Source organism: Rhodamnia argentea, chromosome 6 (genome assembly GCF_020921035.1).
Source record: "Rhodamnia argentea isolate NSW1041297 chromosome 6, ASM2092103v1, whole genome shotgun sequence".
NCBI lineage: Eukaryota > Viridiplantae > Streptophyta > Magnoliopsida > Myrtales > Myrtaceae > Rhodamnia > Rhodamnia argentea.
The window spans coordinates 20,226,463-20,253,471 of NC_063155.1; the positions used below are offsets into that span (position 1 = coordinate 20,226,463).

Below are 27,009 nucleotides of genomic sequence, written 5' to 3' on the forward strand. Positions count from 1 at the left end.
TCAAAGAATGACTTGAACAAGGGAATTTTTGTCATTTAAATTTTCTGAAATTTTTTCCTCTTTTTCTTTTCTTTTTCTTTCCTCTTTCCTTTCTTGTTCCCCTTCCTTTTCGCCTGTGGCGGCCACCGGCGTGGGCTGGGTGGCCTTGATGGTCGCAGGCGAGGATCGCCTAGCTTGCACGATCTAGGGAGGCCCTCCCCCGTGGTCGGCCAGGCTACCCGGTCCTCATCAGCAGCTGGCCATAGCTCGAGGTCGGCCACCGGCAAAAAAGAAGAAAAAAAAAGGAAAAGATTTGAAAAAAAAATACAAATGACGAAAATACTCTTGGTCAGGTTTTTCTTTGAAACAACGAGTGTACTTCAAGCTCTTATTTGAGAAAATTAAGGTATTTTATGTCCTTATTTGAAATTTTCACTGATTTCTATAATATTGCTTCTGTGAGTAATTTCATCTCCAATACAGGGGTTAAGTATCAGACTGTGAAATTGTTGACAGTGATGTTATTTTTCCTGATTTTGGGCAGTTGGATTCTGAAACTTCAGAAAGAAAGAGAAAAGTGCTAAAAACTACTGTAGCTGGACTGCATTCCTGTCCTAAATGAGGTCAGTCCGAAGCATCATCTTCTTCTGCTTCTTCCATTATTCTTTCTAAAATATCAATGTCATTGTGCAAATCTAATCAGGTATTGTCACTTAGCATGTTATTTTTCGCTCTGGTTGCGGCTCACCACGCCCATATGGCTTTGAAAGTTGTCGTGCTAGTTCAAGTTGCAGGGCACAATTGTAATATGTTTTGGACTTTTATGATAATTTTCCCTAAAATAAACTTTCATATTCGACAAGCCTTAATATCGAATAGCATTACATGGGATTTTCCGGCAAGCCAAACCATCGAGCATACTTGATTGCATCGTTTAAACTAAAATTTAGGATTTAAATAGTCAATAAATAAAGCAATGTCGCCCTGCTCTTATGTCTGTCATACAAGAAGGAAGCAGACAACGCTTTCAGTGCCCCTTTACCTCTCTTTCTGCAATTTTGGATTACCAGGTGAGCAATTTCACTGTAAATTTCTTCTCTTTCTTTCTCTGGGTATGTTTTTTTTTCACCCTTTTTGGCTATTTTTATTGATTTTCCTTCAATATGTTTAACTGGACAGGCTTGGCAAGAATCAAACACATGTCCCAGAGGAAGGTTGAAGATTAGAACTGTAACAGACATCCTGGAACTTTCTTCTGTCAGAATTTGTGTCTGTGAATGAATGAATTTAGAGAGAGAGAGAGAGAGAGAGAGGGAGAGAGAGAGAGAGGGGTTACATGGTGTGTCCAATTAGTGACAAGAAATAAGTGTTTTTGCAAGGTTATCCCCGCACCAATCATTGTCCCTTTGCCCACCAAACAGTAGACACTACTCTCTCTCTCTCTCTCTCTCTCTCTCTCTGAACAAATGCTGCCCATTGTTTTTTTTAAATCCTTCACATGCACATGCATTTGGCTTTTTGAATTATCTTAATAGTGCACCAATCTTTAGAAATAAATCACATAATGATCCAATGATTTTTCTACCAAACACTCTCTCTCTCTTTCTCTCTCAAAGAACAATTGCCGCCCATTTTCTTAAAATCCTTAACATGCAAATGCATCTGGCTTTTGAATTATCTTAATAGTCCACCAATCTTTTACAAATAAATCACATAATAATCCAATGATTTCTCTACCAAACATTAGAAAATGAGAGAGCTCAAGCTGGAGCCCCATGTGCAAGAGCAGCTTCTCCGTGGTATCATCATGGAAAGAGAGCAGCAGCACCCTCCAAATTGCCTTTTGGAAGCTGCTTCCCATGCCTCAATTTTTTGTGGCCTTTTTCATTTATTTAGTTATTTATTTATCCTTTTTCTTTTTGGGGGGAATAATAAATCATCTTTTTATTATCATATTGAGAACTTCACATGGCCATTTCACGCCAAAGCCACCGCCAAGTTGGATCATTCCATTATCGGTTGTTGGCTGCATAGGAGCTTTTACATGATGGGAGCTTTTTGGCTCGTCTTGGGGGTACTTATGGAATTATTTAGATTATCCTGCTTAATTAGCAAAAATTTTAAAAAAAAATTGGGATAGAAAATTGGGGTAACATTCCTTTGCAAAAGAAGTTAGCCGGACAAAATGAGCTTTCGTCATTGCCTATTAATCTCTTTTGACTTTGGTAAAAGGGAAGAAATTTTATTATATTGTTGGTGAAATCATTTGTGTTTTATAAGCAAAATTTTCTTGTTGATTCTTCTTCTACTTAATCTAATAACAGTCATAAGTAGCTAAGAACTCAAGTACTTTACAAGTATCAAAACTTATGTACGGCACTCATTTTAGTGTCAAAATTTTCAGAACGATCACTTCAGTACCAAAACTTTCACAATAATTACTTAAGTGCCAATTTTCTTGAAAAACGCTCACGTAAATGCCAACTTCGATTTGAGCTAACGTGGCTCACCAGAAATCCAACGTGACCTGTGTTTTATTAATATTTGAGCAAACGTGGGTCGTCGAAGTTGGCATTGAAGTGAGCATTTTTAAAAGAATTTGGCACTTAAGTAATTCTTTTGAAAGTTTTGCCACTAAAATGAACGTCATACACAAGTTTTGATATTTTTAATGTACTTTAGCCATTAGCTAAGCATACATGTACAAGTTTGACTCTGGTATTCTAATTTATCCAAAAACGTTCTTGCTCTGGTTGACACAGTAGAAACGACGATAAATACATGTAAATTTACTAAAGATTTTTTTTTTTAATGCTAAGAAACATCTTATAGTTAGACCTATTGCCTTTGGCCATTTGGATTTCTTTATCAGATGATATAGGTCAGATTGAATAAAGATGTGATATCTTATACAGTGTTTGGTATATATCCGAATAATCAAATTGGATTAAATATCTAACTGTTCTCACGTATCGAATGTTGATGTAATGGCTCTCGCTACCGGCACATTCCATACCACTCTCCTCACCGTCCCCCGCCTTCTCCGCGCGTCTTCGCCCATGCTGGATCGAATGTCGATGTTCAGATCTCGAACCCTCGTGGACATCCGAGCTGCTTGGGCATCACAATCGTGCGAAAACTTCAGCAACCACCCGTCCCTCCTCCATCTTCATCATGGCCCTGCAATCTTCGGATTTTGGGTTCATCTCCTATACTCATCCTTGTTTTCTATTCCCATCTGTGAAAATAAATCTCATTTCTTGTTGGCCCTTTCTTTAGAACATCATAAATTTATTGGGATTTTTGTTCCTGAAGTTTCCTATTCGTCGTTGAAAGCAACAATCTCATCCATTATGAGTGTGGGAAAATGTTTCCAGGTTTCCTCCGTAATGGCCATTTCCTACCCTTCTCATTCTAGATAGTGATTGAAAATATCTTGTTGAACTGAGGGCGCATCGAATCGCTTCTCATGAAATTAGGCTAGAAGAGGCTTTAAGGATAATATCAAACGAAACAGGTAATCCATTGGGACATCCAAAAAATAGGATTGAGATATTTGTCTATGTGCTTGATTCAAAGATGTCAGAATAAGGGTGTCTCTGCAGATTCAGAATATATCTGTTGGACGGCCGAAAGAGTGAGGTGATTGTCGCCCCTATCCTTGGTGGCCAACGCCAAGGTCGAGGCCCAGAGGATGGAGGTGCGGTAGCTCATGCGATGGAGGTGCGTTGATAGAGCTCCTTGTGGCCGAGGTCGACTCGAGCCCCTCTGTGGCTGAAAGCCAGTAGTAGGGTTCTGTCGAGTTGAGCTCACAATGCGGGACCATCCGACTCGACGAAACATTCCTTGAGTGCCGATATGGTACCATCGACACGTACCAACTTGGCCCTGTAGGCATGTGCAGCGACGTCCATGTTCATTCAGGCCAAGACAGATTATGGATATAACTTGCTATGTTGGATTGAATATTGTTCTCCAATTGAAGGAAGCAACAACATATCGATGGGGCACTGATCTGAATCATTTCCTTGCGTATTTAGAGATATTCCATGGTGGTTATTTGCTGATCAAGGCTGAACACGAGATTGTCGAAGAGTCCAAGTGCAAGTCTCCTTGTCTTTAATACTTTTTGATTTCTAGTTGTCATTAGTGTTTGTTTTAGTTACTATGATTTTGTTATGCTTTATGGTTCCTATGTCATTTATTCGGGTAGTTGTTCCTTTGTCTTTAATGTTTGTCTAGTCCCTAAGTCTTAACCCCTCTATAAATAGAGGAAGGATTCTCCATTGTAAGGCAGATTGTGAATGAATGAGAATTCTTCTATGTAAGTTGAATTATAAATCTCTTCGGCATCTTTATTTTTGCAGTGTAGATTGCTCCTTGGTGGTGAGTCAAAAACTTTGTATTTTCGATTGGTGGCGTAGCCTTTAGACTGTGGTGGTGAGCTTCCATCCAATCCCAATCTGTATCTTCGACTAGTGATCCGTCCTTTACGCCTCGATATAATTCGTTTTTCTATCGGTTACGTTATGTGTTATACACTTAATCGCAAAATCTCCCACACACTGCCCATACATATCTCTCTATCGGTACCATTTTGGAAACACTTCACCCTCAAAAATACCACCCGACGGAATCACTCGGCCACGGACGCATTAGCTCAGCCAGGGAAGAACTCTATACTTGGCCAAGTACATCCTTCGTGGCCGAGATGAGGCCGAGCTCGTTAGTGGTGACGAGATAGAGCTTGGTCAGAGGCTGTGGGTGGAGGCCATGGGTGTGTAAAGGGGACATAGGAGAAAGATGAGTGTGACGCATATCTTATCTTAGTATATCCACCCCTAAATATGATTATTTTATCCGGACAATATCCGAGCATATTCAAATTTTGAGTTGCCTGCCCAATATAGCAAATGTTGTCTTATCCCGTGTTATATCGGCCCACCAAACACAACCTTACTTCTTCTTCTCTCTGATCATATGCTAGGAATCACCTTATAGAAAAAAAAAAAGTAATATTGTTCTCCAATTGTGGGCAAAAAGATAAATGGCAAATGAATCATTATGTATATACATATGCATATATGATGACTGGAATTACTGGTAGGGATCGGGGGTACTAGTATAAAATGGGCTAGGCTTTTGCCAAGAATGCCTAGCTTGAAGTATTAGGCCCGCATCCTTTTCCAGGCCCGTTGGGCTTTACCCATATCGATTTTAACATTTTTTTTTCTGAAAATATTTACTGGCTATTGATTTATCAATGACCAAGACACAACCACACAATTAGCATTTAATTAAATGAAGTGATAAATTTTTTACCGTAACTCTGGATTAAATTACGAGACCCAAGAAGAATAATCTGGAACATTTCGGTCAAATGTCCTAAACTCTCTTTCTTACTAGAAAAGGGGGTTTGAAGTGTCAACTTACCTTAAAAATTCACGTTCTTGTGGATGCTCCATGCTCATTTTTCTAAAGTCGACTTTTCTGCCACCACCTTAATTGTTCGCTCGAGCTTTTTGGCATTGTCATGGTTTCTAGATAACAAATAATTTATTATTGTACCATCTAAAATATTCATAGTTGATAAATTTTCTGTATTTCCATAGTTTATTTACATTTAGCAGATGCAAAAGGATCTTTTTTTCTTTTTTTGTTACCCAAACGAGCGAAATCCTTTGACCAAGAAAAAAAACACAAAAAAACGAGCGAAATCCATAAATTAGAGGGCCAGTCCGGTCATTCGGGCTTTTCGGACTGAACCCGAGAACCGACTAGAGATCCAAATTGCGCCCCGAGACCCGGATCCAAGCTATCCGGACCTCGCTGAGACATCGGAGAAGGGTTGTCCTGTAAATCTTGGCGGGTTTCCAAAAAGCCACCAAAACAAAACACCCACCGTCCTTGGGCTTCCGCCGCTGCGCCTCGCGTCGCCTCGCCTCACCGTCGTCGTCGTCGTCTAGTTCGTGGGAGGAGAAGAAGGAGAAGAAGCTTTGACAATATGGGAGAAACAGTGGTCGAGGAGTCGGAGGAGTTGGCGACACCAGGAGACGTTCTGGGAAGAGCGGCGGAAGTCAAACCGGGACGAGGCGCCTACCTGGCGTCCCATAATAACCTCGTCTACGCCTCCCTAACTGGACGCGTCCGCACTGTAGCTCCCCCACCCGGTTCGCCCGACAAGGTACGAACGAAAAGAAACAGTAGATGGTGTTTCGTCCGTTGCTCTGTGTGAGTTCTCTGAGAGAAGGGAATGCAAGAGATAGGGTGAGTGGAAGGAAGCGATGAGACTTGTTAAGTTTTTTTTTTTTTTTTTTTTTTGTGGTGGTCGTGGTTATGGTTAGTAGGGTTCGTGAAATGGGTTTGTAATGGCTAGATGGCTAATTTGATTCATGTGTGTATGAATTGAGTTGCAAGAACTTGGTAAAAATGCGACGTCTTCTGTTAATGTGCTTCGAGATAGCTTCATGTCTGTGGCGACGCGTGGATTGTGGGATTACAATTGAACTGTTATGTGAGTAAGCATTGGTTATGGGATTGGAAATCTGCTGGACATTTGGTACTCGGGGGCTTCTTCGTCCATACAAGCATAGTGTTCGCACGGGAGTATCAACGCCGTGGAGGTTGAGTCATCAGTGTCTGGAGGAGTAATGGAGGTTATGCAGTCAGTGACAGCCCAATGATTAGTGAATGTGGAACTTTCCCCAGGGATCTAGAATTTTGCAAAAGAAGCAGTAATATTTGCTTTGGTTTTTGCTGTTATTGATTCTGTCATGGTCATTGCTTTTTCGAAAAATCTCAACCACATTTGGTTTCTTCGCTGATTCTAGAAGATCATAAGAAGACATTAATCACTGTCCCACTAGCGTAACTGCATACTCACAGCTACGAAAATTACGTGAACCTATCAAGTTTGGCTCCTCCGCTGTTACTTTATAGAGGCTTTTATTCAAGCAATTTGTATAGAAATGGCGAATTATATGTAAAGATGGAGAAACACTTGCCTAGTCATCCTGTTCATCTTTTGTTGTTAAATGTTTTTAAGCAAAATGAGATGGACATTTATTGTATCAGTAAATTGTTTTATCCAGAGGCCGACCGTGGAAGTGATTGGCCACAAAGCCCATGGTGCAGTTCCAGAGCCAGGTTCTGTTGTTATTGCACGAGTATGTGAATTGCTCATTTATTACCCTGCCATGAGTTGGAAGTTGTTGCCTTAGAAATAGGTTCATTTTGCTTTTTCTTGGGCTTTTCAGTGCTGACTTTAAGAAATAGCTCCTCTTCTAAGGGTTATGCAGCATTGCCACCATAATTTCCAAAGGATTGTAGGTCATCCATCAAACCAATGTGCTTGTTCCGGTTTTGTAACTATGGTTGCAGGTGACTAAAGTGTTGAGTAGGATGGCATCAGCTGACATACTTTGTGTTGGTCCAAAGTCCGTCAGGGAAAAGTTCACAGGAATAATTCGGTATGGTTTGTTTTGCTTTTGTGCAATATAATTAATTTCTATGCATGTGGTGTCTATAACCTACTCGAGGAACTTCTGAAAGTTTTATAACTGGGTTATTTCTTTGAAGCCGAGAGCTTTTTCAATCTCCGTATCTTACTTCGTCTTGGGCATGTGTGATCATGCATCATGTTTTGTAATATCTATCGTCTGATGCATCGACCAATGAAAATGCCACAATCTGGTCAGTAATTGCAACTTGGGAAGTATCAATCCTAGTTTGGCGAGCTGTTGTCTTTGAGAACTAAGCGGTTTTGACATGTTGGGTGCAATACGAAAAGTAGGATGCTTCAATGAGAATCTTCTGTTAACCACTTATCTTCAGTAGCTTTTGATTGGAATTCATGGTTAGATCATATTCTTCAACACGGCATACCCACTTTGGCCCAAAAAAAAAGTGTTGCATGCCTGCAATTATCTTGTTCATGTTTTTATACTTCTTGGTGTTTACACAAAGTGGAGCTAAAAACTCTGTATCGACAGGCAACAAGATGTTAGAGCGACTGAGATTGACAAAGTGGATATGCACTCATCTTTTCTGCCAGGTGACATTGTCAGAGCTATTGTCGTATCCTTTTGTGCTTGAAGCACTGTCGAAGCCAATCTTCATAAGGTTTTCCGAGTGCTTTTCTTAATCCTGGTACTGGTTAGCTTGTTTGTTGCTAACATATCTAAATAGGGGTCATGCCAGAAACTTTTAATTATGTCCCATACTATTTTTACCTTCTTCTGGTAAGGGAGTCAGTAAAGCTTTTTAAAAGCATCAAGATGCCCTTTCTGACTGAATCAGTGAATTCTAAACACAGCATACTGACTATGCATCAATCGTGAACGCTTGGAATCCCTGTTCCTCCTATAAAATATTTAAAACTTTGTGTTAAACACACTAGGTTGAACTTCTGTATTCTCATGGCTTCTGATTTTAAGCAATGAAGAGATCTCTGATATCCCATGAAAGCTCTTCGGGGATTTTTTGTCCTCCTTTGAACCTTCCCATCCTTGATTCTCCTGCCACCTGCGTACAAATTCTTTTATGTACTCATATGGTCTCTATGTCACATAGGTTTAGGGTGTTTTGATGTTATGAATGAGCAGAATAAAATTTTCTGAGCTCTCAGTCATTAAATTAAAGAAAGGGACATTAAAATTCAAAAACATTCCTGTGGATGAAGAATGTTTGTGCTTCGTCTATGGCACCCACCCGCATCCCCTAACCCTGAAAAAAAGCATAACTGAAAAAACTGTCCGGTCAAATGGACAGAGGGAAATAAGAAAGGGCCATTCTTGTGCAGTTACAGTTGCGGTACAGATTAGTTTTCAATTGTTTCTTAACTCATCATTAGCTGTCCCTTGGAGATGCACGAGCTTATTATTTGTCAACTGCGAAGAATGAACTTGGTGTTGTATCGGCAGAGAGTACAGCAGGTAATTCGTGTACGACTATTGCCATCTAATAATAAGAATTCAGTATTCAGTTTCTTTTACCATGTAAAAATAGGTATTCCAACTAGGGATGGCCATGGAGCAACATGGGACTGGTTACTGCAATTCTTGCCCCGTGTCACAGGGAAAATCCACATCCAACAGGGACAAGAAACCCTCCAGTGTCCCTTTGCCCATGGAGTACACAGTTGCCCCTTCAATTAAGACAATGCCTATGATTGTGAGTCTAAAAACTTGCAAAGATTAAAAAACACAAAAAAAGAAAACCGAATATTTAGCTAAATCTGTCAACAAGTTCAGAAAAAAAGAAAAGATCAAAAAGTTGTGAGCAGGAATTGGAGCTAGTTTGATCATGGTTAAGCGGTGGCTTGAAGTGACGTGCAGGGTGCTTGCAACACTGCAAAGAGGTCATTTCATAAGGAGAGGGAGGGAGGGAATGCATCAAGTTTTTACTTTTGCTTAATGAAAGATGAAAACATAAAATGCCTGAAGAAAACTATGAAACAGTGAAGTGTTCCTACATGGCATTGGAGATACAACCTCCGGAGGAAAACTGCTTCTAATAAAGAAGGCAGATGTTTATTTTGCTTTCTATGGCCAGTTTACCTATCAGAAGGATGCCTTATCTAGTTGAGATTTGGGCTATATGAGCCCTACGTAGGAGTGTTAACAATAATGGTTCTACTTACATGATGCCTAGACGAAACAGTGACGGGTGTTCTGGTCTGGAATTGCAGGTGCAACAATGGTCCCGGTAAGCTGGACAGAAATGCAGTGTCCTTTAACTGGTCAAAACGAGAAAAGAAAGGTCGCAAAAGTCGGCAGCTGACGGATTCTTATACTAGGTGAACAATACTGCATTGTCATTAGTCTTGTTATGCTTAAAACTTATAGGGCAGAAAGATGCTATGTTTGTCTCGTTCACGATTTTCAGTTAAACTCAGGAATGTTCCTTTTTCTGATTCCTGTTTTCTCGAGATTGCCTGTTACTAGGCATTGCACCACACACCATGATGTTTTCAATCCATATTTCATCTTCTGAATGGAAGGTGGTGCAGTCGTATGTGAAAGAAGCTAAACAATTAAAAGCAATCCAATTTAAGATTGTAACTGCCTATTTGAGCTCAATACATGATTGAGAGGTCTTGTAGTTTCAAAAAATAAGAAAACACATGCTACTGGGTTCAGATGAGATTACTAGATATAATGTGTAGGTTGGGTTAGACAAACATGGTGAAATTGTGTGATTGGCTAGAAAGTGCAATTTCGTGTTTCTTAATACATTCCAAGAAGAAATAGAGAGAGGACAATGGCTTATAAGGAGGTATTTGGCGCTCTCTGCTTGTCAATCTCCCACACTTGCCTATCTATCACTATCAGTCTTTTTGGTTCATTGCATCTCTCTTATATATGTTGCAATAATGAAGTGTTTCTTGCTTATGGACTTATGTTTATGTTCCGGAAGTTCCATTTAGGAAGGTACTAATTAGGATGCACATCACGAACAAGAGAATGTACCAAGAATAATTGGTTACTCTGTGCACGTGAGAGAGATGCTAGCAGACTCGAAGTGCGGCAACTTGCGCACAAATTCAGTAAAGTTATGTCGTGAATCTGGCGTCCCTATGATCATAAAGTATCGGCTATAACACTGGAAACCTTTAGGAGAAAAAATTTCCTTCAACAAGTGAATTAGCAAACTCTTTTTCATTGCAGACACTTCTTCTTGTGAACTGAAAGATCACTTTAATGTTGATGTACGTAGTATATCCAGGTTTACTATGAGAAATCTGTGCATTTCTAATGGCTTCTGCATCACCTTTCGAGACCCTATCTAATTTCAAAATGACGGCTGCTTACTTGCAAGATATTACATATATTTAGAGTCATAGATACATGCGCATATGATGCTAAAGACCGACCGGTTGTTGTGTAGGGACTACACCGTTCTTTACCCTTTTTACTTATTAAGAAACCTTGTGTCTTTGACGTTACTGACTTGTCCCAATTGGTACGGTACATCTTACTGGGTGGCTAGGAGCTAAACTGATGGCTGATGCAATATTGCAGGGAAGGTTTGCCGTTGGCGAGGCTCGGGTCAAAGTGATGGCCAAATAGATATCGGCTGCTTTGCTGGGCAACGGCCGCGAAGCCGCCACAGCAGCGTAAAACGGATCCAGTTCCAAGCACGTATCGTGTCAACCATTACGTGTATTTTGATCTCAGGGAAATGAAAGAGAAAAAGGCAAAAACAGGTGGGATTGAGAACCTCAGATTTTGCAGAGGCTCGATTGAGATTAATGAGGAAAATTAGATGCTTATCTTTTGAACTATCTGTTAATGACTCGGTTGTGGTTGTTAAACTACTGCAAATCAGATTGTTGACCTTGTAATTAAACTTTGGCGAAAAATAAAAATTAAGACAGAACGTTGTAATTTTAACTGGAAACTCTAGGAAATGAAAATTTACCGCGAAATCATATTTTACCGTGCATGTCACACTCAATTAGTCAATAAATGTTTCTCATTATTAAGTTAATCGACATTACAGCAGAACGCGGCGACTTGACTCTACAACTATTTTTGGGCTTTACAAATTTTCATTGAAAATAAATAATCGCAGTTTCTTCAGCTTATGAAAAGGCAACTCAGATGTTGTCAACATCTGATGAGGCATGACCTCGCTGTCTGTGTTAGAATCCCTAATAAAACTGGATTCATTTTATAATTAATTAGTTCATTAACACCAGATTAGTTGACAATGTTGGCTTAATGACTGCAAGTTTCCTCGAGAAGTCATGTTGCTTTAGCATGATTAGGATGACCCTTGGGCTATTGAAAATTGCCCAATTTGCGTATTTTTAATTGTGAGAACGAAAGATAATGTTTGACTGAAAAATTATCAAGAAAGTCCCGAATCTTTCCTACTTTTGCCAATTCAATTATAAATCTTTTAAATTTGTTGATTCAGTCTTAAATATATTCACCTTTTGCTAATTTAGTCCTATTGACCGAAATTGCTAATGTGGATCTTGATCATTCTACGTGATACCGCCGACACCGACGTGGCTATTTGTTAAATATTTTTTAATGTTTTTTTATTTTTTTCTTTGTTTTTTCCTTCATAGGCCAGCGATGGTTGTCGGCCCTCAACCGGTGGCCGGTGACCACCGCTGGCCCCCGGGCAAGAGCCGGCGACCCCCGCTAGGTGAGGGCCGCGACCCCTTGCCTATGGCCATAAGGGGTTGGGGGCCCTCGCCCATGGTCCGATGGGGAAATTTCGAATATTTTATTTTTATTTTTATTTTTTTATTCTTGCTGGGCCCCACCTACTCTCACCTAGGGCCAGCGACCCCCATTGGCCCTTGCCCGGGGACCGCCGGTGGTCACCGACCCTCACTCAATAGCCGCCAGCGCCGCCGGCCCGTGAAGGGAAAAAAATAAAAAAATAAAAAAATTTGAAAAGTATTAAAAATTGTTCACGTTAATGCTGGCTGTGCCATGTAGGATGGCCGGCGGCTACATTAGCGATTTCCGGTCAATATGACTGAATTCGCAAAATGTGAAAAGATTTAGAACTGAATTAGCAAATTTAAAAGGTTTATGACTGAAATGGCAAAAGTGAGAAAGGTTTAGGATTTTTTTTGTCAATTTTCCCAATGTTTGACAAAAAAAAAAAAAACAAGAGAATAAAGTTGAGAATACCAAGGTTTTTAATAATTCGATAAATTTATAACCACAATAATTAGGTCCTAGTGAAATAAATTATGACTATATAGTAAGTCAAATAAATTAATTAAAGGAGAGAGAATCTATTTGGGGAGTTTATGTGGCAAATCACCACAGCGGTATCTGTTTGATTATTGCTCAAACAAAGTTTTCAAGATTCTTTCATGTTCAGAGAAGAACTCTTCAATTTTTTCAGTAAAATAAGGAAACATGACGACATTGTTAATGGACTGAATTAGTTGCTCTTTTTGGATCGTTTGAGACCCAGCTTCATTAAACATGACGCTCAATAGATGAACTTGAAAAACTTGTAAGAGTTGGGAATACCTAGGAGCATTAATCTTCTATAAAGTTTAATGATGTTTCTTGGGGGGACATTTCGCTTTTAGTCTCAAAACTGCTATGCGAATTCTAGTTATATCCCAAACCTTTTTGATGCATCCCATGTGGTACTAAACCCTTGAGTGAAAATGTAACCGAATCTTCCTGATCAAGTGTAGTCTCAAAACTGCTATGCGAATTCTAGTTATATCCCAAACCTTTTTGATGCATCCCATATGGTACTAAACCCTTGAGTGAAAATGTAACCGAATCTTCCCGATCAAGTGTAGCCTGAAACCGATGATGTGGCGACCTAGTCATCGACGTTTCATCCGGCGTGTCATGCAACTTCACTCGGAACGACGTCATTTTGCTTAATTTTTGGTGGCTTCAAGACTTAGCATTTCATTTCAATCGCTCGATCAGCAGATTCTCATCGATAACTAAAAAAGCACCATTCGCAGACACCGAACAAAGAAAAAAAAAGTTTTGCAGCTTATATTTCATGAGCAGATTGGTTTGACAAAAGCATTTTCCAATAGAATAACAGTTGCAATCAAAAAACATGTGCAAACTTAGAAAGCAAGACGATGACGACGGCAACAACAAAAAGATTGGAAACCATGTGAACAAGAAGCTTTTTGTTAAGCTTTGATTCTTGATTTTTGGTGTGTTGTCGTCATCCTCGCACGCTTATTCTCCTCCTTGAAGTCCTGGACTGATTATCTACGTAATTAATTAGGATTTTTTTAACTAATATTCCTGAATCGTGAAGAAAAATCGTACGTGGTTAACTGTGGTCTATCTTGCTTAATCAAATTGGAGTTCCTTTTCTTCCCTTAGGCAAGATACATCTGGGCCTTCCTCGCGTGAAATAATGGATGGGGCACTGAAAAAATTCATAGAAAGAGTAGAACCCTACGTACAGCTTATAATTTAAGGTGGTCGTTTTTAAGATGGGCAGTTCACACTTGAAACCGGGAATCGGATCGGTACTTACCGGTTCCACTAAATTGGAACTGAGAACCGGGCCAATCCCTATGAGAATCACCGATTCTGGGCCCGTTCTGGAAGGTCCGAGTGATTTTCTATTCTTTTGCATGCTCCTACTTATGATGGAGAATTTGTTTAAACAGATTCATTGATAATGTGCTTAAAATATCCGATCGCCATAAAAAAAAAATACAAACATATCTATACATAATTTCTCCATGAATTGCTTAATTATGAAATCTTTATCTCCATAGACGATGGACCACAAATATATAAATCGTTAAGTTTATAGTTCGACGTAATTATGTACGATAATCGCATATTTGTAATACACGCAGAGCTTTTTTCCACAATGAAAATGGTGCTGCTTCCCATTTTCATGGACTTAGATATGTTTAGAAAGTCCATAATGTTAATAGGACTTTTCATGCGTTAGGGAAAAAACCTCGTGCTGGGTGCAAGAGAATCGCACTCACGTTCCTCAATCTTGACTTACGGTTGACAATCCAGAAAAGGACAATGATCTTTGCCATTTCCGGAGACCTCCGCACTGTACTTTAGGGTTGAGATTATCGTTTATTGTAGCTGCGAACGGTGAAGTGATCAATCTTTTCTTTAATCTAGGGCATCAATTGACTAATCAGAGATTCACTGAATCTTGAGAACTACTCAATGATAAGTAAACCTGCAACTTGGATCAGAAGTCTGGTCTGAAATTTCTTCTATTTTTTTTTTGGGTCTGTAATTTTCTTCTAATTAGGTAGTAATTAATAATTTAATATAGACTTTGTTGTCAGCATGTTTTTCTTTCTCTAATTGGGGCTCATTAGGTCAGATTATATCAATAAAACAAAGGGAACACACACCCACACACATTCAAATCTAAAGGCCAAGCACACCTCATTTTCGATTTTATTTTACTTAGTTACATTTTTGTACTTGGAGCGAACAATCAGGCTGTTTATCGGAAAAATTTCATAGAAGCATTGTAAGTTGCGAACAATTAACCTTGAAAGAAAGACATGAGTTATTTTCTTTCCTTTCCTTTCTACCGAAGATTTTTTGACACTGACTAGTACTTGTTGAAATTTATCCACGCGGCAAGAAAATTCATATTTTTGTGCGCGGAACAATAGACATATGCGTCACTTACACATGATTGAATAGATCCGGACTACTATTTATTAGTTCAGAACATAGCCGGGGCTTAGTGTGGATAAATAATGCACAAAAAATTCGGCGTGAATCTCTTAAGTAGATTCTTTACCCTACATGTACTTCTAAAAATATCTCAATAATATTTCTCGATATTGCTTGAGACATGGACCTGCATGGTAGGGCATTTTGAATCAAACAAATATTTCACTTTCTTATAAAGGAACTAGTAACTCCATTAATCGATTGAATTGTTAATCAAGATCATGTGCGCTCTTTCTATCGCTAATTACCCCATCTAGATTATGAAATTAAATCTAAGCTAGTTGACTAGTTCAAAAGATTGCCCAGTTTATACAGCCCAAGAAAAATCCAAAATGAGTTGACTGGCTTGATATGATATTTTGGCTATCAGGCAATCAAATAATGCATGAATCGCCAAGATAAACATACATACATACATACATACATGTCCTATTATATTGTAATAATGCAGCTAGTTACTTAACCAGATTTAATTCTTAATTAAAATATCCGAACATTGGCGGCTGTTGCTTTTCTCTAATTTATAATAGGAATTGCCACAATGATGACGGCGTCGCCATGTTTGACCAAAATGCTTGCGTACATTAGTATGCCACAGGTGGATTAAAATGGTTAAAGAATATACTTAAAAGGCATCAATTCAAATTGGACCACACCTAGATCCATTGACAGCTTCCTTATAGCTCCTTACCGAACATATACCTTGATTCAATTGACAGCTTTCTTACTAGTTCTTTACCAAATATCTCTTTCGTTTCAATCTTTTGAAATGAATCTAAACTATATGCTTTCGTATATATTGTTCGAATTACTTAAAATAGTTCTGAAAAGTAAAGTCGAAATGATCGATTTAATGAAATTGAATTGCTAACTTGATAACATCAAGTGCCTAATAGTAATCGGTCGTCATATTCATATAACTTCTCAAGAAAGCTCATCGCGTAAAAAAGATGAAATGGAAATAGCCTTAATCTTTGTTTTAACATGACTTGAGCTTGCGTGTGTGTATATATATTGAACCTCCAACATGTGAATTTAGTTTCTGGTCCTTTTTTATAACTTACAAAAGAAAAAGAGAATACGCAGTTAATGCTTGACATTCTTGCCTTGAACTATAATTAAGCATTCCATATATAGGTCGATGGAATCACTTGTCACCAATTTCACACGTTAATTATATCCGGACAGAATGTTTTTCTCTGTAATAACCATCTATTAGGCCAATATGTAGCTCTAATTATGACTTTAAAACTCCAAATTAATCAATACGTCCAGATTGTCTTCACTTCCAACTCTCAACTATTAAAATTTTGAATAATTACAGACCATAGAGCAAGAGGGCATTAAATTAATTCATTTTGAGGGAAAAAAATAATAATGCAGCCTTTGTCTCACTATCACTCCTGTTCTTCTCCGCTAATATATAAAAGAAATATGCTTATATGACAATTTCATTTCCTTATAAAATAATTAGTGACTCCATTAATTGATCGAATGGATAATTTCAATCATAGGCCATATGAAATTAAATCTATGCTAATGTATAAAATACGTTGAGATTCTAATTATGATTTTAAGACTCCAAGTGAATCATTACGTGGAGATTCTCTTCTAAGCTATTAAATTTTTGAATAATTACTGACTATAGAGCAAGAGGGCATTTAATTAATTCATATTGAGAAAAAAAATGTAGACTTTGTCTCAATATCTCTCCCATTCTTCTCCGCTAATATATAAAAGAAATATGCTTATATGAAAATTTTATTTTCTTATAAAATAATTAGTAACCCCGTTAATTGATCGAATGGATAATTTCGATTGTATGCCATCTAGATTATGAAATTAAATCTAAGCGAGTTGATTATTTTAAAAGATTTCCCAGTTCATACAGCCCAAGAAAAAATCCAAAATGAATTGACTGGCTTGATATGATATTTTGGCTATCAGGCAATCAAATAATGTATGAATCACCAAGATAATCATACGTACTTACATCTCCTATTATATTGTACTAATGCAGCTAGGTACTTAACCGGGTTTAATTCTTAATTGAAATATCCGAAAATGGGTGGCTGTTGCTTTCCTCTAATTTATAATAGGAATTGCCACATTGATGATTGTTTCGCCACGTTTGACCAAATGAAAAGAAAAGGGAAAATTAAGGACGTATCATTTTATTACAATAGCACCATTGAAGAAGATTCCTGTAGATGAAGACTGTTTGTGCTTCGTCTTTGGCACCCACCCGCATCCCCTAACCCTGAGAAAAAAAGCTAAACTGAAAAAACTTCCGTGCAAATGGACAGAGGGAAACAAGAAAGGGCATCATTCTTGAGCAGTTACAGTTGTCCAGATAAGTTGCCCCTTCAATTAAGACAATGCCTATGATTGTGAGTCTAAAAACTTGCAAAGATGAAAAAACACGAAAAGACAAAAAAAAAAAAAAAATCGGATAACTAGCTTAATCTGTCAACCAGTTCAGTAAAAAAGAAAAGATCAAAAGTGGTGAACAGGAGTTGGAGCTAGTTTGACGATGGGGAACTGGTGGCTTGAAGTGATGTGCAGGGTGATTGCAACACTGCAAAGCGGTCATGTCATAGGCAGAGAGAGAGAGAGAGAGAGATTATATCCACCGCAAATGCACGATCAAGTTTTTACTTTGCATAACGATAGATGAAAACACAAAATGGCAGAAGAAAACTACGAAACAGTAAAGTGGTCCATTGCGGTCCCCTACTTGCGCATTACATATATTTTGATTCATAGATGCATCATGCATGTAATGAGCATCTTATTGCGTCGCGAGAAGCTAATCCGATGGCTGATGCAATATTGCAGAGAAGGTATGCCGTTGCGGAGGCTCAAGCCCAAGCGATGGCCGAAGAGCGATCGGCTGCTTTGCTGAGCGACGGCCACGAAGCTGCCACGTCCAAGTAAAACGGATCCGTTTCCAAACGTGTCGGTCAAGCATTCGGTGTAATTTAATCTCTGTGAAATGAAAGAGAAAAAGGCAGAAAAACAAGTGTGGGATTAAGAAGCCTGAGATTTTGCGGAGGCACGATTGAGCTTAATGCGGAATACTAGATGCTTCTCCTGTGAACTATCTGTTAATGACTCAGTTTAGGTTGTTAAACTACTGCAAATTTGATCGTTGACCTTGTAATTAAACTGCGGCGGGAAAAAAAATAAGACAGGACATTGTAATTTTAACTAGAAATTCTAGGAAACTGCGGCGAACCGACGTGAACGAAGATCATTAAAAAAAAATAAAAAAAAAAAACCTTGATGAAGAGTTCATATTTTACTGCATCGCACTCAATTAGTAAATAAATGATTCTCATTATAATAATCAACATTAGCGCACAACGCTACGACTTTGACTGATTCTACAAAAATTTCTAGAGTTTCCATATGTATTTAAATAAAAAAAAATCACAATTTCTTCAGTTTATAAAGAGAAAATGACACAAATGATATTGAACTATCATTCGATATGCAATGCCGTCCTCGAACTTTTGATATATGTTCAAATTAATCCCTAAATTATATGAAAATGTTTAACATTATCCCTGAACTTAAATTAACGTAAAGATAACATTGGTTATTTTCATATAGTTTAGGAACTAGTTTGAACATTTATTAAAAATTCAGGGATTACATTGAACAAATTAAAAATTTAGGGATGACATTACATATTAGACTAAAGTGTAAGGACCACATTGAACAAATTTACAGTTTATGAATGACATTACACAATGGGTCAAACTTCAAGGGCCGTTTGTGTCAATCATTCACTTATAAAAAGCAACTCGATGTTGTCAACATCTAATGAGACATGACCTCATTGTGTGCGTTAAAATCCCTAATAAAATTGGGGTTTGGGGTTGTCAGATTTATTTTGTAATTAACTAGTCCATTAATACCAGATTAGTTGACAATGTTGGCTTTAAATGTCTGCAAGTTTCCTCGAGAAGTCATGTTGCTTTAAGCATGCTTATGATGACCCTTGGGCGATTGGAAAGTTGCCCAATTTGCCTATTTTTATTTTGAGAAAGGAAGCTCAAGTTTGTTAATAGAATAAAGTTGAGAATACCAAGGTTTTTAATAATCCAATAATTTTGATAACCATAATAATTGGGTGCTAGTGAAATAGATTATGACTATGTGTCAAGTCTAAAAATGAATTAATTAAAGAAGAGAGAAGCTATATGGGGAGTTTATGTGGCAAACCCCCACAGCGGTATTTGTTTGATTATTGCTCAAACGAAGTTCTCAAGATTCCTTCATCTTCAAAGAAGAACGGTTCAATTTTTTCAGTAAAATAAGGAACACGACGACGTTGTTAATGGACAGAATTAATTGTTCCTTTTGGATCGTTTGAGACCCAGCTGCATTGAACATGACGCCCCAAAGGCGAACTTGAAAAACTTGCCATAGCAATCTTTAGTATGATATATTTGCAAGAGTTTGAAATACCTAGGAGCATTAATCTTCTATAAAGTTTAATGATGTTTTTAGGGGGACATTGCGCTTTCACTCTTAAAACTGCTATGCGAATTCCAGTTGTATTCTAGATCTTTTAATGGATCCCATGTAGTACTAAACCATTTAGTGAAAATGTAACGGATTCTTCCTGGCCAAGTGTCGCCCAAAAGTGCCGATGTGGCAACCCAGTCATCGACATCTACGTCCTGTGTGCTCACGCAGCTTCACTCGAAACGACGCTATTTTGCTTAGTTTTTGGTGGCTTCAAGACTTAGTGTTTCATCTCGGATTAGCGGATTCTTATCAATAACTTAAAAAGCACCATATGTACACATCGAATGAAGAAAAAACATGGTTTTGCAGTTTATATATCATGAATAGTTCCGTTTGATAAAAACAGTTTCAAATTGAAAAACAGTTCCAATAAAAAAAAGGTGCGAACTTAGAAACCAAGACAACAACAAAAAAGAGGAAAATTACTAAAAAAGTCATAAATCTATTGTAATTGTATCAATCAAGTACTAAATGTTTTATTTTCAATTCAGTCTATCAAGCCAACTTTGACCGATCAACGCTCTCGTGGATAATTTTTAATAATATTTCAATTTTTTTCATTTTTTATTTTTATTTTATTTTACTTTTTTCCTTAGACTTTAGGGACAAGATGCCCCCGCTGGCCCGAAAGTCAAAGGAAAAAAAAGCAGATAAAAGAAAATTGAAAAGTACAAAATACAAAACATATTAAATATGATTAAAAATTTCCACATCAGTCTTGATTAGCCAATATTGGCCGGATGGCCTGAATTGACATAAATATAAAATGCTTAAGATAGAATTAGTAAAAAGAAAAAGATTTAAGAGTCAATTGGCATAATTACAATAGGTTTAAGACTTTTTCGGTAATTCTCCCAAAAACAAGATGCCAAACTATGGGAGAACCTTTCCTTTCAACTTCATATATCACGTAACCGATGCCCCCAAATTCTTTAAACAATTTGCAGCTTCGGAAGTTTCAGGGCCATTGTGAATTTATTCATTTATATTAACATGAACACCAAAAGGCCAAAGTAGACTTAATGAAACAAGCAGGCAGGTTTTTTCAATCCCATCGTTGTCCGCATTATGTTGACAAATGACCTTTCCAATGTCGCTCTCTATGAATCAATAATTATTATTTTCCATTTTTCAGAAATCATTCGTGATACATATGCAGACAAAGAATAACAAAATATCAAGATATATTATCGATATATCGGATAATACCACTGACAATTATAACGTCCCGATCACGAAGGGTGTCAAACCCTTTTGAAATAGGGGCCATAAGTTCAATGAATCTAATTACGGGTGCGTTTGTTTCGTGAAAAATGAATGATTTAAAAATATATTCTTAAAAATGATCGTTATATCGTTTGCAAAAATAATTAATAATTTTTTTTTATCATTCATGTAAATGTTAAGCCATGAATTGTTGTCCGTAACGAAAATATCTTTGTTGACTTATTATTTTGAGTGATACGAGCGATCTAGAAAAATATTTTTCAAATAATTTATTTATTGTGAAATAAATAGAGCCTACAATCTCAAATGTAAGAGGCCTTGATTGTGTAAACAACTCCAAATCTCTACCTCTCTTTTTCACTATTTTGGTTGAAAGTGCAAATCTTTGTTTTTTAAACAAATTAGTATTATATAGGAATGTGTGTATATATATACATATATCTGTATGTTTAGAGAGAGAATATTCATGTTAGCCTTATTAGGTGTGCCTGTGAGATGCAAATGTGCAGATCCAGTTCAGGATCGTAGATTCTTTGCATAGGCTGAGGTGTTGACCTTTCCAATGCCCTTGGCTCGTCCACTGCAACTTACTCCTCATCTTTCATCATGATTGATGTAACTTGGCCAAGTGAATTTAGACTTTTTTGCAGATCAAAGACTACACGAATCCAACAACATAGTGGGGTCCAAAATGTTTATATTTTTCTAGGGAATAAGCACGTTCATTGGTCTTCATGTCCTTTCACGCTTTCAACTCTTTCCCGCACACGATACGACACAATCCCCGCAGAATATATAATATAGCCAATGAAATGAGGGTTTTCGAGTTGATAAATCTTGGCATCGAGAAGGGGCTTCGGCTCTTGACGTGTCTCGGGGTGTGTTGGTGGTTGAAGAAGCATTTGTTAATCTTTGATTCTTGATTTTTGCTGTGTTATCGTCATCCTCGCAAGCTTATTCTCCTGCTTGAAGTCCTGGACTGCCCATCCACGTAATTAATTGGGGTTTTTTCTTAACTAATATTCGTGAATTGAAAAGAAAACAGTGGTTAACTGTGGTCCTTCTTGCTTAATGCTATTCAAATACTTTTTTCTTGAGATAAATTTGTCAAAATAGTCCTAAACATTTCGTTTTTTTGTCAATTCAGTCATAAACCTTTTAGGTTTATCGATTCAATCCTAAACCTTCTCACCATTTTGACGATTCGCTATTATAGGCCTAAAATCGTTGATCCGGACATCGGCTATCTTATGTGACACCGTCAGAGCTGCCATGGACAATAATTAATACCTTTTAAATAATTTTATAAAAAAATTGAATTCTTTTATTTCTTTTTTCTTCCCTTTACTTGTCGCCTGCAGCCACGAGTTGTGGCCCTCGCCCAGAGGCCGGCGGGAGAAAAATATAAAGAAAAAAGAAAAATCTCGAGCTGGGCGCAAGAGAACCTAATCGCACTCATGTTCCTCAAATCTTGAAGTACGTGAAAATCCAAAAAAGAACAGCGATCTTTGCCATTTCCGGAGACCACCGCCCTGTAATTCGGGGGGTTTAGATTATCGTTTCTTGTAGCCGATCTAGGGCATTGGTTGACTAATCAGAGATCCACTGAATCTCGAGAACAACTCAATGATAAGTAAACCTGCAACTCGGATCAGAAGTCTGGTCTGAATTTTCTTCAATTTGTTTTTCTGGGTCTGTAATTTTATTCTAATTAGGTAGTAATTAATGTAGACTTTTTTGTCAGCATGTTCTTCGGTTTCTCTAATTGGGGCTTATTAGGTCAGATTATATAAAACAGAGGAAACACACTCACAACACGTACAAATCTACAGGCCAAGCAGACCTCATCTTCTATTAATTTCATAAAAGCGATGTACATTGCCAACAATTAACCTTGAAAGAAAGACCTAAGTTATTTTCATTTTTTTTCTTTACCGGCGATTTTTTTTTTTTTACACTTACTAGTAGTTGTCGAAATTTATCACCACGGCAAGAAAATCCATATTTTTTCATGCGGAACAATACAAGTATGCGTCACTTACACATGATTGAATAGATCCCTATTGTTATTTATTAGTCCAAATATAGCCAGCACTTAGTGTGGATAAATAATGTGCATAAAATTCGGCGTGATTCTCTAAAGTAGATTCTTTACCCTACCCGGACTTATGAAAATGTCTCGATATTTCTCGACCGTTAATGGATACATATCTCGACCATTAACGGATTCATTGTTCTCATTTATAACGATTGAAAAATGCTTGAGACAACTATGTAGCACTTGCATGGTAGGGCTATCTTAAATTAAACAAACATTTCATTTCTTTATAAATTAATTAGTAACTCCATTAACTCCAGTAATTAGTACTTACATGTCCTATTATATTGTAATAATGGAGCTCCTTATTAAAGCATATTTGTTTTTTTTTTTTTATGACCCAGGGAACCCCCGCACGGCCGGCGGCCGGGGGGTAAACCCCGGGAGCAACACGTGCCGCCCACCACACACGTGCCACCGGGTAAGTCACCCTGCGACGCCTCTGGGATTTGAACACTCGACCTTTTGCGAGAGGAAGAGTACGCAAGCCAGCTGTGCCACCCAGGTGGGTGGTATTAAACCATATTTGTTTCTTAATTAAAATGTCCGAAAATTGGTGGTTGTTGATTTTCTCTAATTTAGAATAGGAATTGCCACATCCATGATCCCGTCACCATGTTTGACCAAAATGCTTGCCTACATTAGTGTGCCACAAGTGGAATTAAATATTTATAGTATACACTCAAAAGGCACGGATTCAAATCGGACCGCACCTAGATTCATCAACATCTTTCTTGATAGCTCCTTACCGGATATCTCGTTCTTTTCAATCTTTTGAAATGAAACTAAACTCCTTATGTTTTCGTGTATGCGGTTTGAATTACTTGAAATAGCATGAAAATTAAGTTCAAAACAATCAATTTAATCAAATTTCAGTAGCCAAATTTTCACTTCGTTAGTCAATTTAGAGAGAACGATGAAGCTTTCTGAAAGGACAAAAAAAAAAGAAAAAAGAAAAAAAGAAAAAAATGATATCTTCGGCTAAAGTTCAGGAGTAAATTTTGGGAAATGACAAATGGTTCTTTTAATTGTGGGAAGTGACAGGAATTTGCTAAACTTTCTCTTTCTCCTTCAAGACCCATAATTATCTAGACACCCATATAAAAACCCCAGCCGTTCATCAACTCTCCTCACCATTTCCTTCTCCACACATTCACAACAACTTTGCAAGCTTCACTCCTCATCCATGGCGTCCCCTCTCTCCTGTGACGCCTCCGACCTCGCCCCGCTCCTTGGAGGTGCCGCCAACTCCACGGCGGCGGCGGCCTTCCTCTGCAGCCGCTTCTCCGCCATCTCCAACAAGTTTGTGGACACCTCCTACGCCGTGGACAACACGTATCTCCTCTTCTCGGCCTACCTCGTGTTCGCCATGCAGCTTGGCTTCGCCATGCTCTGCGCTGGCTCCGTCCGCGCCAAGAACACCATGAACATCATGCTTACCAACGTCCTGGACGCCGCGGCCGGCGGCATCTCCTACTACCTCTTTGGCTTTGCCTTCGCCTTCGGATCGTCCTCTAATGGCTTCGTTGGCCACCACTTCTTCGGCCTGAAGGAGTACCCCTCGCCGGCGGGCGACTACAGCTTCTTCCTCTACCAATGGGCCTTTGCCATCGCTGCCGCCGGCATCACGAGCGGCTCGATAGCCGAACGGACTCAGTTCATTGCCTACCTCATCTACTCCTCCTTCTTGACTGGCTTCGTCTATCCGATAGCCTCTCACTGGTTCTGGTCAGGCGACGGGTGGGCCAGCCCGACCCGAACCAACGATGACCTCCTGTTCGGGTCCGGCGCTATCGACTTTGCTGGGTCGGGAGTTGTCCACATGGTCGGCGGCATTGCGGGCCTCTGGGGAGCCCTGATTGAGGGCCCGCGTATCGGCCGGTTCGACCACGCAGGGCGGTCCATCGCTTTGCGCGGCCACAGTGCGTCGCTTGTGGTCCTTGGATCATTCCTCCTATGGTTCGGGTGGTACGGATTCAACCCTGGCTCGTTCCTCACCATACTGAAGACGTACGGCACGAGCGGGGACTACTACGGCCAATGGAGCGCGGTCGGGAGGACAGCGGTCACAACCACACTGGCCGGGTGCACTGCGGCCCTAACGACCTTGTTCGGCAAGCGGCTGCTGGCGGGCCACTGGAACGTCACCGACGTGTGCAACGGCCTGCTGGGCGGGTTCGCCGCAATCACCTCAGGCTGCTCCGTGGTCGAGCCTTGGGCGGCGATCGTGTGCGGGTTCGTGGCCGCGTGGGTCCTCATCGGGTGCAACAAGCTCGCGGAGAAGTGCAAGTACGACGACCCGCTCGAGGCGGCGCAGCTCCACGGCGGGTGCGGCGCGTGGGGGCTGCTCTTCACGGGGCTCTTCGCGAGGGGGCTCTACGTGGACGAGGTCTACGGCGGTCGGGGGAGCAGGCCGCACGGGCTCCTCATGGGCGGCGGCGGGCGGCTTCTGGCGGCGCAGGTCATCCAGATCCTGGTGATCTGTGGGTGGGTGACGGCGACGATGGGCCCGCTCTTCTACGGACTGCACAAGCTCAAGTTGCTGAGGATTTCGAGCAAGGATGAGATGCAAGGGATGGACTTGACCAGGCACGGCGGGTTCGCGTACGCGTACCACGACGAGGATGATGTGTCCATGAAGGCCTACGGGTTCATGATGAGGAAGGTGGAGCCCGCCATCTCAAGCCCAACATCGTACGAGAATGCACCAGCCGTCTGATCGGATCCCTCCTTTTTTGATCGTGCGTCCATGGTTTGTTCGGTCGGAGCCTTAGAGCAAGAGCAAAAGTCCTTACAGCAACTCTTTTTCTTCCTTGGGGGCTTCTTCTCCGTTAAGGGCAAAATATATGGAAAAAGGAGACAAAAGAGGTTGCATACCATATGGTGTCCATATTGTTGTGGTGATTGTTAGTGGTATGTATGATACTCTAAATTGGCAATAAACCGGTGTGGTTTTCCTCTTTAGTGATAGATCTAATGGAAAAAGAAAGGGTTGACTTTTCTCCATTTTTTTGCACAATTTTTGAACTCTTTGGTTCGGCTTTATAAAGATGTTAATGCCAAAAGGAAGTTATCGCTGTGTGATGAGACAATTTTGTTCCTTGTAGAATGGTTTGTTCTAAGCCCTTTCTGTGGGGAGAATTATCATAAAAGTCTTAACCCCGTTACAATTGTATCAATTCGGTTCCATGTTTTTTTTTTTTACTAATCAACTCCTAAACCTTTTATATTTGTGTCAATTCAGTCCATCCTCCCAATTTTAGCTGAACATCGCTGACATCGATGCTGGTCGTCTTACGTGAAACGGTTGGCGATGTTGTGAATTTTTTTTTAATAATATTTAATAATTTTTTGAATTTCTCATACACTTTTTTTTTCTCTTGTCTCTTCCTTTTTTCTTCCTCTTGAACTTAGGACCGAGACAACCACGCCAAATCTGACCAAGCGAGGGCACCGCGGCTCTTGCTATCCCTAAGTGTAGAGGAAGAAAAAAAAAAAGAAAAAAAGAGAAAAGAATAAAAAAATTTGTTGAATTTTTTTATTAAAATATCCGCATCACATAGGCCGTGCTGGACAGTCGGGTGATAAAAACAATCTTTAAAGGCAGTCAACTGTGCTAAAACCTCTCTTCTTTCCTAAGTGGAAATGGAGGGACAGAAACCCGTAAGACTTAAAAAAAAAAAAATCAAGGAAGTTTTGGACAAACGTGTTCATTCATTCATAGGTTTTGAACCTTGATGATGGCTTATGGAAGTATGCGTTAAAGGTCCATTTACCAATCAATGCTCAAATGGTTGGAGGCTAAACTTTAGAGTGTTTTGCTGGATCAACATTAAATCGAAAAATAAAAATAAAAAAAAAAGTTGAAAACCTATTATATCTGTGCCATTTCTTTTGGGACCGGATATTTGTGCCGATTCAATCCTAAAACTTTTGACAGTTTGTCAATTGAGCTAAACTTTTTGATGATTT

General features: G+C 39.1%; 3 protein-coding genes across 8 annotated transcripts in view; all 3 read left to right on the forward strand.

Annotated features, from left to right (window-relative positions):
• LOC125315459 (putative disease resistance protein At3g14460) overlaps positions 1-27,009 on the forward strand; it is a 707,586-nt gene that overhangs the window by 402,370 nt on the left and 278,207 nt on the right. The window lies entirely within an intron of this gene.
• LOC115734173 (exosome complex component CSL4) lies at positions 5,745-18,129 on the forward strand. Of its 6 annotated transcripts, none has more exons than XM_048280557.1 (7): positions 5,750-6,163; positions 7,071-7,145; positions 7,360-7,448; positions 7,971-8,055; positions 8,831-8,912; positions 9,668-9,738; positions 11,001-11,328. In XM_048280557.1, the coding sequence occupies exons 1-7, from the start codon at positions 5,984-5,986 to the stop codon at positions 11,046-11,048; spliced, it is 630 nt and encodes a 209-aa protein (XP_048136514.1). In that variant the 5' UTR covers positions 5,750-5,983; the 3' UTR covers positions 11,049-11,328. The 6 variants fall into 6 exon arrangements, with proteins under 6 accessions (XP_048136513.1, XP_048136514.1, XP_048136515.1 ...); XM_048280558.1 differs by having other exon boundaries at positions 5,751-6,163; positions 10,969-11,328; XM_030664791.2 differs by having other exon boundaries at positions 5,752-6,163; positions 9,668-9,775; positions 10,969-11,328.
• Positions 24,171-26,007, forward strand: LOC115734169 (ammonium transporter 1 member 1-like). Its single transcript, XM_030664786.2, has one exon. It carries the CDS (start codon positions 24,224-24,226, stop codon positions 25,754-25,756), a length of 1,533 nt encoding a protein of 510 aa, XP_030520646.1. The 5' UTR covers positions 24,171-24,223; the 3' UTR covers positions 25,757-26,007.